The following is a 14,257-nucleotide window of genomic DNA, read 5'->3' on the forward strand; positions in this document are numbered from 1 at the left end:
CTGAAGCAGGCTTAGTATTTCCAGCCCAATGGAGCCATCCATGCATCCACCAGTGTCACTCCACCCTTGACACAGGAGCAGTAAGACCACACCACCAATGCTGCTCGTATGTGGGTATCCAGGCCACAAAGACAAATTTTATCTGTATCAAAAAGCCTAATTATTTGTACTTGGAGTAAAAGTGAGAAGATGTCTTCACAGCCAAAACTAAAGATCATTACTGTAGCTCTACTTTAATCATACTGGACCGTGAAAGACTGTAGAACTTCTGGCTAAAATTTCAAGTGTTTAGCTACAGTAATTAGAAATTGTTATAATTCCCCTGTGTAATTTAGTCTCAAGAATAAAACTTCATCTCAAAGCACGAGCAGCTCTGACAGACCGGCATCTCTGCTATGGTGAGAGCCCAGAAAAAATGCTTCATTCTTTCACTTTCTTGCATGTGTCAAGAAACGCAGCCTCAGCTGCAAAGTGCTACCAGCTGCTTATTCTCCAAAATAAAACTTTATTTTTAGCCTAAGCACTCACTCAGGATCTGTGTGAGTATTGCAATTAAGCTCTCACGCCCATTGAAAGCTCTGTCAAACCTGCAGCAGATGACAAATAACGCTGCAGGCTCCAGCGCAGGGGACAGTCCATATAACAGTCTGTACAATCACCACCTGTTCAGGAACAATGAGAGCAACTCTGCCAAGGGTCAGGAGCACCAAGTTTAAAGCTGGATTTTAAGCAGATGGAGGGAGAATCTCTTACAACAAACATTTGCCAAAACTCAGTACAACCTCCCTGAGCTCGCTGGAAACTATCTCCCTCTCTGGAGACATTCAAAACCCACCTGGACATGTTCCTGTGTCACCTGCTCCAGGTGACCCTGCCTTGGCAGGGTATTGCACTGGATGATCTCCAGAGATCCCTTCCAACCCAAACTATTCTGTGATTGACAATGTACAACCAACTGGGGAGTTGGAACTTGATGATTTTTAAAGTCCCTCCCAATTGAAGCTATTCTATGATTCTGTGTTCCACACCCAGCATTGTCTCCATGGCAGTGTGGAAGGTTTGACAGTACCTGAGCTGCCGCAGATCCTACACAGCACCAGCCTTGGCACATGCTGCTCCATCCCCAAACCAATGCACGAGTGATCCTGGCAGAGAAGCAACATGTATAGAAACAAGGAGCTTTCCCGCAAGCCAGTGAACTGAGAGTGGGGCTGACAAGAGCAGAGGCTGCTTAGGGGAAGTCTGGACAGCAGGGCCAGGTGAAGGATGTGGGATCAGGCTGGAGGAGTGGCCATGAGCTGTGAGATCCACACTCTTGAGCCCTGGCCTGCAAGGAAAGGCAGCTCTACACTACCTCACACTGCACCACACAATTCCAGTCCTAAAAGCAGTTTAATGCTACAACACGAAACAGGACAATGGTTTGGGCAAACAGAGAGCGCTCAAATTTCACTCCCTCACAGAAACCTGTCTTTGCAGCTGGGGAGGTGACACACCACTCCTGTGCCTGTCTGATGAGGACTACCTGTACTCTGCCGCTATGCACTTGCTCATGCTGGAGGAGAATTTTAAGTTGTTGCTAGGCTGCACAAAGCAGTCTCTTATTTTTATCACATGCCTGTTTATTCTTGTAGAAAAAGAGACAGCAAACAGCAATCCAAGGCATCCTCAAAATGCTTGTTTGCTTGGCTCCACTTTCTCACCAGACAGTCCAAAGCTTCTTGGCCATCGGCATACACACCTCTGCACCCAGACAGACCTTTCCTTGCTCCTTCAGAGGTACAATGTGAAAGCATGAACAGAGACTCAAAGTCCACATTACAAACTATTTTTCAATTATTCCAAATAAATTTAAGGTAATTTTGAAAAGGATATTAATAATCATTTCAAAGCTGTTTCCTACTGGTTTAATATAGCTGAATAGCTGATTTGTAACAGCCAGCAGGCTAAACCATACCCACTTCAACAGGAAACATCTCCCTGCGACTTAGCACTTATTTTTGCACCCCTGACATTTACCAATACAGCATTCCCGTCCTCAGCATTTAAAGTTAACACTTTCATTGACAAGGAATGCAGCCTGGGTCCGTGCAGACACGAGACAAGACGAGATCAGTTGTGGTGCCTGGTGAAGCAGCCCTGCTGGTCCTGGACATCAGGAGCAAACCACCACGGCCAGCCTCGGTCCTGCCAGGAGCAGAGCAGGTCAGCTTTCCTGGCAGGCCAACTGTCACCCATACCTCAGCATCCTCCAGGACAATCACTCCCTTTGTGTTCCTGGTGCTGCTGTGCTACAGCCTGAAACCTTCATCCAGAGTTGGAATAACTCCACATTCCCATTACAAAATTCCAGGTTCTATCATAATTATAGCAACATAGAGCTATTTATCCCACAGAAAGGATTTATTATTTGCTAGACTTGGCATTTGTCCTTTCCTGACACTGAGTGAACCTCCTGTGCCTAAGCAAGCTCTCCAAATTGAATCTTTTACAGCTGCACATAAAGCTTTGAAAAGCCTATCTTCTGAAGTGACTGTCTGACTCCAGAGGACATCCTAAGCTCCATTTTAATCTCCACATTTTTCTGCCACTCATACATCACTTAAGCATCAGCACACAGCTGGAGACAAAAGACCAACCTCATGCTGACGGGACCTTGCTGTTCAATAGGAAGGCCTGGCACTTGAGCTGACAGTTTTGCTGCAGCAATACTCACCTGGCATTAGATATTAGCACATTTTTTGCTCCACCAGTAGCTGGAGGCAACTACCCTCATGCTGTCACGGGCACAGTGCTAGGTACATGTTTTCACTTGTCTGGCAGCAGCATCCACAGCCCCTGAATACATGACTGTGCTGGGCACCGTCATGCCTGCTGGTGTCACGGCCTCCAAAGATCTCCACCATGGGCATGCAGAGCTGGGGCCTCTACATGTGAGGCCACTGTTTCAACAAGCAACTCCCTCTGTGTGTAGTCCACAAGCTTCCCCATTCAGCAGCACAGCCCAATCCTCCCCTCTCAGTCCCTGATGGCCTCAGCATCTAACCCCAGAACAACACTCAGCTTGAAACGACTCTTAATAGCCCACACAGGAGCTAAAAGGGAACTACAGAAGAGTAAAATCAGGAGGAATATCAGCAGAAGTTGGGCGTTTCTAATTGATTAAATTTAACTTCATATCATCTGTACCTTCTGGTGCTCTGGCTGGGCCCCAACTTGTTTCTTAGGGGCATTCTAAGAAGAATTTGTTAGAGCTTCTTCCTCCCCCACAACTAACTCTCCTTTAACAGTAATACTGAGCCACAAGGATTTCGGTACAAAATCCTGCAAAAAGACATGAGACAAAAATAAGCATTAAATAATAACTAGGAATTATTTTTTTCTTTTTGAGAAGTCAAGGCATCAATATCCCATATCTATGAAAACTGAGAAAAAAAACCCCCTGAAACTCAAGAGGAGCTCATAAGAAAACTAATGCTCCACAGCAGCAACAGCAGCCCAAGCCACCCCTGTGAGCATCCTCACAGCAGGCTGCTGTGAGGGGCTGTGACTGTTCTACATCCTATTGCTCACCTGGAACCTAACTGCACTGCTAAGGAAGGCCAAGCTTACCTTTACAATGGTGACTCCTGTTGGCCGCTCTCTCTCCCTGCTAACACTAATCATTAGTGGTGTTTTTTCCCTGCTGTTGGGGGCAGCATTAATTGCCTCCCAAACCGCTGTCACTAATTGGCCTCTGCGCCCTTATTAAACCAAAACTGGGTGACAAATTGTTTGCACTCCTCCTGGACATTGACCAAACAGTCTCAAGCACACTCTCAGCGAGCAGATGCCTTCTGCCATGAATAAACGCATGTTTTGACTTCACATCAGCTCTTCAGAGCTGGCAGGATGCAACAACAGAAAGTCAGTCAGAGACACACAGACAGGATGACTGCAACTGCAGAGCAGCAAATTAGATCCTGCTGCTTCACACATCAACAAATTCAGGTGCTGGAAATTTAATGGCCAAAACACAGATGAGCAGATGCAGGGAAGATACTGTTTCCTGCAACAAGGTCTAAAGGCATTTGGAAAAGTTACAGCTGAACTAGAGGGAATGCTCACAAAGTCACCAGAAATACTGCTTTAATACCAGTGTGTTACTAACATGTCAGGAGTTAGCCTGGCAGGCTGCAAGCTGTATTGAAGCTGTAGCAAAATAAAATGTTAGAAATTAATGTAAAGTCATAGAATAAATACTTTTCCTGTAAGTTTTTGAGATGCATACTAGCAAGGTACCTGCAAGAAAAACTGGTATGAGTGAGCAGCCTAGGAGAAGGCTCCTGCACCCACAGCAGTGAGAAGACGTCATGCCACACAAGCAAATGAAGCAAGAGACTGCAGAGAAGAAACTCATGAGCAGCAACCTGGAGCTATGCCACTGTAGGGTTTTAAAATCTAGCAGTTAATAAGGTCTTTGCTCTCTAACTAAATAGTACCTGTAAATAGCTTATTAAGGGCTTATTGACACACAAGATGTCCCCTTCCATCAGGCCATCCTGACAGACTGCAGAAGAGCCTCAGCTTCACAGGATGGACAGACCAAGAGGCCATCAAAGGGATCTGTTGCCCTAACACACGTACACACTCTCCTGTTAATGCTTGTCTCACTGGAGTGTTCTGCAAAGCCCACACCCACACTTACTTACAGGCTGAGTTACTGCTAATCAGAAATTCAATGGCATCTGAAGGAGCAGCAGCAGTACACTAAAATAAAGGGGGTTGTCACCATTTTCAGACAGACGCCAAAAGGCCCATTTGTATTCACATGCATTTCTGTGCAGTTACCCATTCACTGATGCAAAGAGTCTTCAGCATCCAGGTCCCACAGCTATCCCAAGGGCCAAAAGTACAAAAGCCCCCATTAATTAGTCCTATATGAAATGCTTATTTTAATTTTAGAAGCTATGTTTTCCCTCAGAAGTCCCCACAAAGCAGCCCCTGCACTGTACAAGCCACAAGCAACCTCTTTCCCACAACACTTGCACAGGCACAGTGCTCACACCCCAACAGCAAAAGGTGTACTCCATCCTCTGACCCCAGCTAGGAGCACAGCAGGTGCTCGGACCTTCTGCAGTTCCCGGTGTCACCAACTGGTCTGTAAGTGCTGCCATCGCAGGCAGCTGCCATGCCTTCTCCCGGCCCCCAGGACAGCAGGGGTGTGCTGTGGGTGCCATGGTGTGTTAGTGGAAGGAGGATAATCACCCCTCACTATCCTCTCAGAGTGGGGTTATCACACACACAGAGCCCCCAGCCAGCACAACGATGGCCATAGGAGCGCACTAACTTACACTAACCAGAGCTGCTGGCCGGGACAGTCCAGTTTACCTGTAATCATGTTTACTCCAGGAAAGAGAATCCCCCTTAGCATCTTCCAGGGATTTTCTTACCTCCCTCTCCCAGTTCTGCAGGAGTGAACAGCCCGCCAGACTTCCAGGCCCTGGAAATGGTACCCTGTGGATCCGTACCCAGCCCCGCTACTCCGGATGAGCCTGCTGAGCTCTCACTTTGTCCCTGACCCGCAGGGCTGGTATTCCCAAAACCTGACACCAGGAGATGTCTCCCGCCTCCCTGCAACCACGGGATTCCCATCCCACAGGGTCCCAGACTATTCCCGCCTGTCGAAGACACTGCAGGGACAGCCACTGCCACAGAAATCGCACACCCGTTTCCCCAGGCGGGCCGGCGGCTCCCAGAGAGGACACGCGAGGGACCATGAGCGGCTGGGGCTGGGCTGCTCAGAGCAGGGGGCAGCTGCTCCGAGCACCGGGCTGTGCTCTGCCACCGGCCCGCCACAAACCCAGCCTGGGACAGCCGGGAAAGCCCCGCTGCCTGCCAGGGGCCAGGGCAGAGCCGCCCAGCCCGGGGACCCCCGGCAGAGCCGCCCCCGCCCGGCCCGGCCCACCTGCAGCCGCTGGAGGTAGGAGGCCGGCGCGTAGCCCGTCTCGCCAGAGCCGGCGCGGGTGACGAGCCACCAGTGCTGGTTGCTGCGCTCCAGCAGCAGGAAGGTCTCTCCGGCAGCGAAGGGCAGCGAGTTGGGCTCGGCCGAGCGGAAGCTATACAGGGCCCGGTACATGGCGGCGGCACCGGCACCAGCAGCACCGGCACCTCCGCCCGCCCGGACCGGACTGGTCCCGCCCCCGCCAGCCCCGCCCCCACGCTACCGCCAGTCCCGCCCCCCCGCTCGGTACCGCCCCCTGGCGGCGCGGCGGCGCCGCTCCCCCCGCCCCGCCCGCCCCGCCCGTGCGGTCCGCTCCGCCGGCAGGGGGCGCCAGCGGCCCGCGCAGCGTCTCTGAGGCGGCAGCGACCCCCGGCATTTGCACCCGGGACTGACCCCAGAACTGACCCCCGGCACCGGCACCGGACACTGCCCGCAGGACTGACCCCCGGGACTGACCCCCAGAACTGACCCCCGGCACCGGACACTGCCCGCAGGACTGACCCCCGGGACTGACCCCAGAACTGACCCCCGGCACCGGACACTGCCCCCAGGACTGACCCCCGGCACCAGCACCGGGCACTGCCCCCGGGACTGACCCCCGAGGGGCCGTTCCGTTAAGGTTCCACTAAGCACGGACGTTTCCCCGGCACGGGCCCATTTGGGTCCCTCAATCTCAGTTGTCTGGGTCACTGCCGGCTCCTGGGGTCACTGCTCCCGCCTACCGCCCATCGGCCACCCGCGCCTGGCCCCTTTGAGCCCCGCCGTGGCCCAGCTGGCCGCAGGCACATGGCTTCCCCACTAAATCCGCCCGTCCCGGCGAGTGTCCCCGAGCAGCCTCTCCCTCCTCTCGGAGTCCCATATTGGAGCACCCGGCACCACCGAGTCCCCAAAGTCCTTGTTCGCCCGCCAGCCCCACCCTGGGTGCCACGAGGGCTTCTCCCAGCGAGCTCCCCTGGGCCCAGCATGGGATCGGGGCACGACCAGGGCCGGCTCTGACCCGCAGTGGACGCAGTGACCTGGCAAGTGCCCGTGGGGACGTGGGACACGGCCCATCAGGCCTGGGGCTCTCCAAGGCAAGAATGGGGACAGCAGCCCCCATTCATCTCCTTGCCCCACTTCAGGAGAACAACCCTTTGGGACACTAACCTAAGCAGCCCAAGACCTCTGCAAGCCACTCTCCCCACCAAGACGCCAGCAGCTTCCCTTGGTCGCTGCTGCCCAGAAATCTGAGCCCTTTTCACTGTTCCAGGGAAGTGGGTGGCAGCCCTGCAGGGCATGGTCTCCCCTCCCTCTTCCCCCAGCCAGGGGTTTCTCCATGCTGCCCTAGGAACAAAACAAATTTTCCACCTGGCAAAGCCAGCACAGATAGCCTAGGGGCAGGCTGAGTGGGGACCTGGTTACAGCACCTCAGTCGGACTAGTACATACTCCTGCAGCCAAACCCACCACAAAGATACCTCTCACCCATCCTACCCACCCCTGCCATTCTGCCAGGATGCAAGGATGCAGAGATAGAACAGTCCACAGATCCCCACTCAGTTATGGGGGAGTTTAATTAATCCAGAAACCATTTACAATCCAATCCAACCAGTCGTAATACAATAAAAACCAGTCTTGCAGTGCTCACAACCGCCTGGTTGCTCCCAGCACAGCCCACCCAGGCCTGCACTTTTTCCCAGTACTGGCAGTGAGATAATTCTGGCAGATCCCAGTTATGCAGGGAGGGAGGATGGAGTGGGAGTGAGCGGTTGCCTAGACTCCCCCACTGCGGTGGGTACCAGGAATCACTGCGGTGAGCTGTAGTTGGGCACACTCAGGCTGGAAAAATGGTGGGGTGCTTTGATCGGGAACTGTGAGAGAAAATCTGGACTGAATTCTTCAGAAACCTTTCAGGTCTGGACTTTCTGCCTGGTCATGGTCCCTTCTAGATGCCCAGCAGGGAACAGCATGACAGTGGGCAAGGTCTGGGCAGCCAGGGATCCCCACTGCAGGTGATAAACCTTTCCACTTGTGGAGGCATTATTCTTGGTACCACCTATATCCTACAGGAACAGGATTCTCTGCTTGCCTGTCCCCTGCCCAGTTTGGCTGCAGTGCTCACCCTGCTGCTGTGTCCCCAGTGCAGGTGAGCCCTGGCCACTCCCTGGCACAAGCCCAGCTGTTTGTGCTGGAATAACGGCGCTTTGTTTCCACGAAGTCGGCAGCACAGGCTGTGCTGGCAGGCAGAGGCAGCTGAGGGGGATGCAGGCACCCAGCACCCACTTCCCATGTGCAAAGCAGCAGCACCCCAGTCTCCTCCTCTGCTCAGCACAGCATCCCAGCTCTGCCAGACAGAGGCTGGGAAGGATTTCCTCTGTACGGGTCCCTGCAAATCCTTCTGCATCTGGGTAGAATGCAGAACCCAGGACAAATTCCTGCTGCTGAGGGAACCAGCTTTGAATTGCAAGTGCCAGATGATTTATATTGGACAGGGAGGGGCAATGAACAAGGCTCCTGATGCGTCACTTGCAGGTGCCTTTTAAAGCTGAACTTGGGACCTTGGGAAGTAACACTTGCATTCCCTGCTCTCAGAGCCTTGGGGACTGGGATCACTGCAAGCTGTGAAGGGCTCAGTGCATGCATGGCAGCCCCCACACTCCTGTTTTCCTCCAGAGCTGTGGAGGGGAAGCATTGCACAACAGCACTCATATGATTGGAACACAAACTTGCCAGCTTCACATACACTTATATAATTCTGCACCGTCTGCTCGTCAACACGTTGCAAAACAGCAGTGGGATCAATCGCTCTACTTTTAGGTATACAAATATTATTGCACTCCCACCAGCCCTCTCTGGGTGAAAAGTCATAGGGATGTGAGGTGTTGTGAGGACCCCAGGCTCACAGCTCCAGGGACAGTGTCTTCAGTGTGTCCTGAGGGGCCTGGGGGTGTCCATGGCCAGGATGGCCAGACATAGGAATACCTCTTGGGCATGTCCCTATTTCCCAGTGTCCTGATGGCCTTACCTCATGGAAAACCTCATTAAAAGGCCGTGGATAGGACTCCTCCAATTGCATACCTCAGTATCACTTCCAGAAGATGTCACCTTTCCAACTACATCTGCTCCCTTACAGGAGAAGCCCCCAAAACAGTGCTGCCCAAGCTGGGAAGGGTGCTCCCCCCGGCAGGAGCAAGCCCTGCTCCTGCCTCTTGCAAGGAACACAGTGATCCGTGCTGAGCTCGAAAACACCAGCCAAGGGCTGCTCTTTTGGCAGCCGCTTCCCCGTAGAACACAACACAGAGAAGCTGCCGGGGCGGTGGGTGGCTGTGGGACCGCTCTGTTCCGCCTGCCTGCGGGGCCGAGGTGCCCGCAGGGCTCCTTGCGCAACCCGTTCTGCACAAAGCCGGGGCTGGCTGGGGCCCAGGCCCCTCCTGTGGCCAGAGGAAGGAGCAGCCAGTGCCTGCCAACAGCTGCACTTCCTAGAAACGAAGAAGACAGAAGGTCGGGAGAGTTGAGGGATGGTGGAAGGGGGGGCCGGGGATGCTGCGGGAAGGGTTGAGGCACTGCAGGTTACAAGGCAAGCAGCACACAACCCAGCCTGCCCTGAAGCTTGTCTTCAGGAAAACAAGTTCTTTGGTGTCACATAACAGCTCCCTGTTCTTTGTTAAACTCTGCTCGCCTCCAGACCTGACGAGCCCCTTACCAACCCACGCGCTCTGTGGGCCAGCACGGCCCCTTCCCCCCTCTCCCTGCCAGGGCAGCTCTGCAGGCTCCAATGCCATGCTGCAGGAACAAGCAGCTCAGGACAATGCCACTTTCTCTGCCACCAACCCAACAGCCAAACAGAAGGCGTTCAGGGTTAGGGAAGTGGGGCACAGGGATAAGGTGCTTGGTAGCAAGACACTACGCCCTGGGCTCCCCACACCATCCTCCCAGCTGCAGGGCTGCTGGGTGAAGGACACTCCTGGCTTCATGTCTGTCTCCAAGCACACCAATTTCTGCCTTGCTCAACACCATCCTGCTCCCTCCTTTCCTCATTGCCTGTGGGAAGAGCTGCAAAGCAAGGGCTTGCCTGGGGTGCAGCAGTGGATCCTGCCTCTGTGGGCTGCAGGAGCTCCTCTGCTTCTCTTTCAAAGAGAAATTGAAAAGACTCCCTAGGGCCCATGCAGCCTGTCACAGCTCAGCTGGTAGGGACTCTGCTGTGGTGGAAACCCAAGAAAGAGAAAACACAGCCCATCACCTCATCTGGAGCTGGCAACCCAGAATGGCAGGCACCAGCCTCTACCATGTGGGGCTGATGCCTGTATCACCCTTTGCTGCCCATATGGTTTGTAGGGCAGGAGGGACTGGGACCATGGCCCTGCTTACATTCTTTTCATGAGGGGAGCCCTGGGCTGGTGGGTGGGTGCAGTGGGCACTGGTGAGCAGGTGAGGGGTGCTGGGATGGAGATCCCCACTGATGGAACAGTGTGCTCAGCCTGGTGGGGCCCATCTCCATGGTTTGCTCTGCTCTCATTCAGGTGTCTGAGTTACAAGCTTCAAACAAAGGCTGCGCAGCAGAGGGCTGGGGAAGGTTCTTAGCCAGCCCTCATTTCAATACAATTGAAGGAAGGTGGCTTTGTGCCCAGCCAGGGACACAAGCCATTTATTCCCTGCCCCCTCTGCCCTACATGACTCCAAGGCTTGGGCACCATTGGAGATGGCCACAGAGCAGTGCAGAAACACCACCCTGTGCCAAGGATGATTCCATGCACAGGATGGGCAGACAGTGGCCCCCAGCCCCACTACAGCATCATCAGTTTTATTAGCCTCCAGTTACACAAACTTAAGCCCACCACTATTAGAAAGAAGGAAGGCACAGCTGCTGGGACACACAGAGGCATCAGGGCACAGGGTCCCTCTTCCCCAGTGCGCTGAGAACCACCATGTCCCCTGTGCCTTGGGTGTGAGCCCTTTGCAGGCCCAGGGCCACAAGGTGAACTGTTCTCCCTTGGGCAGGGAGCACAGAAACTTCAGGCTGCTGCCCTGTGAGATGTCACTGCTTGGCCACAAGGAAATACTTTGTTCTGTCTCCATAAAAGGCATTTGTGTGTCCCTCCCCACTGGCACAGACCCAGCTCAGGGAAAGAAGTCCAGCAGCTACTCAAGAGACAGCAGCACAGGATGACAACAGTGCAGGAACAAAGGTGCCCACTCCTCCAGCTAGGCCAGGTGCTGTCCCCTGCCTCTTCCCCTGCTGCTTCTGCCCAGCCCAGCCCCAGTGCCAGGGAGACCACCTACCAAAACATCCTAGCAGGTCCACAGAGCGCCACTCACCCCCTATCACAGTCCCCAGTGCCCTGCCAGCCAAGCAGAGCTCAATTCACTGGAGAAACCGGTGACAGCTGCAGGAATGTGTTTCATCTCTAGCCAGCTGATGCATGGCAATTCCCATCAGCCACCCCAGTTTTGGGCTAGAAGTGACCTATTTATGTAAGGCAAGCTCCCACAAGCCTGAGGCTGGTGCAGCATCTTCCAGGGGCAGCCACAGGAAAGCAGGAGCAGGTGCCTAGGGGCCTGGGCCCAGCCAGGCCAGACCACATGCTGTCTCTCCCCCAGCCCCTGCAAAGCCACTGGTGGAGGGTCAGGCACAGCACACTGCAGCCATCCTGGGCAATGGTCCTGCTAGGGCAGGGCTAGCAGGAAAAGGTGGGTCTTCTCTAAGCATCAGGAAGCAGACAGGGAGGAGACCAGACATAGGGGAGCCTTGAGGAACAGGGACGTGCGCTCAGCATTGTCCTCCCTGGAGCAGAGGCTGCAGAAACTACAGAACAGGGTGGTGTCTGCCAGGGCACAGGCTGTCCCAGCTCCAGTCCCCCACCCCAGCAGCAGGGCTGCTCTGTGGAGGTGCAGGGCTGCCCAGGACACGAGGGAACCAGCCTAGCTGCCCTTTCCCAGTGCTCTTGCTGGCACAGCCAGCACAGAGGAAAGCTCACAGTCTGAGGAGGACCAGAGCTATGGGGAGCCATGCTCAGAGCACGTACAGGAACAAAAAAAGCCTTCAAGTCTCTTCCTGAGCACAACTGCTGCTCTCCCATGATTCCATCACTCTGTCCTTTGCCATGGTCCAACAGGCAGGTGACCACAAACACCCTCCCCAATCCCAATCCCTGCTCATCCCATTTCTGTCCTCCAAGAAGCCCAGGCACAGGGCTAGGGGGCCATTTACAGGGACTGTGGGAACACCATTCCCAGCCCAGCATGTTGGCAGTTACACAGCTGCCTTTCCACAAACAAGGAACTGCTCAGAGGGATGTGTGCAGAGCAGCATGGAAGGAAAAGAAACCTGCTGTTGAACTTTACAAGATAGTATGCCATTTAGAGGTACTTGCACACAGGTTGCTCCTTTTTTAACCTTCAAGGATGTGGTGCAAGGAAGGGATTTTTCCTCCTGATGATTTGCTGTTACATACCTCAAAGTAACTAATGAGAAAAGTCTTATCTGTTCCTGCTCCCCCACTCCCAGCTGCTGCAGCCCAGGAAGCTCCCAGCCACATTGTTGCTTTGGAACCTTGGCACAGCACCTCTTAATCCTCAGACAATATTGGCAAAAGGATTTTAGCAGTGCTGACCTGAGCCCACAGGGACAGATCCCTCTGCCTTCCTTCAGCAGCACCAATTGCACTTGAGGGTTTGCTATTATTCTATATGGACCCTGCAGTGCTCCAGGTCTGGATGCTGACATCAGACTGCTCAAAGTGTGTCTAGACCGAGCTTACCCAACTGGCAGTGTTTCTGCAGCTCCCTGCCTGTACCAGGGGCTGTGTCTGCAGGCAGCTTGCGCCAGAGCAAATGTGATTGTTCTCATCGGATTTTATGAATTCCCTCCAGAGTTCCTACGTAACCACAAGTACATTGGGGGACTTTATCCCTGCTAATTTCAGACTACAAAGTCAAATCATGTATCAGCTGAATCTGCACAGGAAGGCTTATTCATAAGTAGCAGCAATGAGAGGCGACTACAGTGCCTGCCAAGAGACTTGTCATTAGCTCATTAGCAGAGGACATCACATTCTAAACCAAAGAACTGAAAAGGAAACGTCACCTTGCAGCCATGGTGCCTCTCCTTGTGCAGGGCACATCTTGGGAAACAACAGGCAGGAGTGCTGTTCATCAATGCTGAAGGCATTTTGCAGTTGAGATACGAAGAATAAGCAGCCCCATCCTCCCACCTTGCCCAAGGCCTTTTGCAGCCAGTGCCAAGAGTGGCTCACAGGGCCCTGTCAGCTGCACTCACCAGTGGAGTCTCACCCAGAAGCAACACACGGCCTGTTCAGGCTGGACAAGCCCATCTCCAGACACAACAGCCCATGTACTGGCATAAAATACTGAGGTGACTGTAAGATGTACAAATACCTGTTTAAAACCAACATCAATTGGTGCCTGAACACTGATACAACACAAACCTGAACAAAAACCAAACAAAAAAACCCCACCCACAAACTCATATATAAGCAAAGGTAAAAAACTTCTTTAAAAAGTACAAAGGAGCACAGGAGAACCATGAGTTTTTGATCAGGAGAACTGGACAGCAGCTGCTGGGGAATATGAAACTGAAGCTACAGGACTATGACCAACTGAAGAGGGTGACCTTCCATAGATCTGCAGCCTTCCTGCCACATCCCACTTGTCTCCTAAGCAAGCCTGCAGGCAAAGTATGGGCCAGGGAGATGATTCACCTGACTCTTCTGCACAAGCTGACTCCTTCATTCTGATTAACAAGAACTTACCCACTCTTACCTCAGCACTTCCACACCCATTTTTTTCTTGCACTATCATGATGACGTACAAACCTCTCAAAGGGAGAAGTCCTGTATCTAAAAGTGGTTAGATAAATGCTCCTCTTATCAGAACCATTGGTTTAGTTACTCTATTTTTCAGTTACTCACTACCCTCTCACTTTCTGATGTTTCTTTCCTGTCAGTTTGTCCCAAGTAAGGTTTTAAGCTGCTTAAGCTACTTTTCAGGCTTGGCATCTCTGCCCTGGTTGCTGTTGCAGCTATTCCTGTACAAGTTTTACATGTTTTGCCTTGGCTTAGGTTAAATAACATCTACAGCTCTCCAGAAATAGGTTACACAGCATAAGATAGAGTTACAAGACACAGGATCAAGAAATAGGTTGCTGATTTCAATAGCACGTTCTCCCTGATCAGTCCTCATTCTGTCTGGAAGGGACCTCTGGAGGCCTCTCAGAAACTGTCTTTACCCCATCTATGTTGTCTCAGGCTCTCCTCAAAGGGCAGGTGCTGGGCCTTGC

General features: G+C 53.0%; 1 protein-coding gene across 3 annotated transcripts in view; it reads right to left on the minus strand.

The window, feature by feature from the left end:
* NCKIPSD (NCK interacting protein with SH3 domain) overlaps positions 1-6,643 on the minus strand; it is a 49,885-nt gene extending 43,242 nt beyond the window's left edge. Inside the window, exons 1-2 of one of the 3 annotated variants that reach the window (XM_086846256.1) lie at positions 6,510-6,607; positions 3,190-3,324 (exon numbers count right to left, since the gene is read on the minus strand). Coding sequence is in view for 1 of the 3 variants with exons in the window: in XM_023935370.2 (XP_023791138.2) it covers positions 5,948-6,118 (171 nt within the window). In the remaining 2 variants the exon portion in view is untranslated. Of the gene's footprint in view, positions 1-3,189; positions 3,325-5,947; positions 6,241-6,509 lie in introns of those variants that run through there. The other 2 variants (XM_086846257.1, XM_023935370.2) reach the window with 2 other exon arrangements.
* Positions 6,644-14,257: the final 7,614 nt, after the last annotated feature.

Source organism: Cyanistes caeruleus, chromosome 11 (assembly GCF_971803275.1).
Source record: "Cyanistes caeruleus chromosome 11, bCyaCae1.hap1.1, whole genome shotgun sequence".
NCBI lineage: Eukaryota > Metazoa > Chordata > Aves > Passeriformes > Paridae > Cyanistes > Cyanistes caeruleus.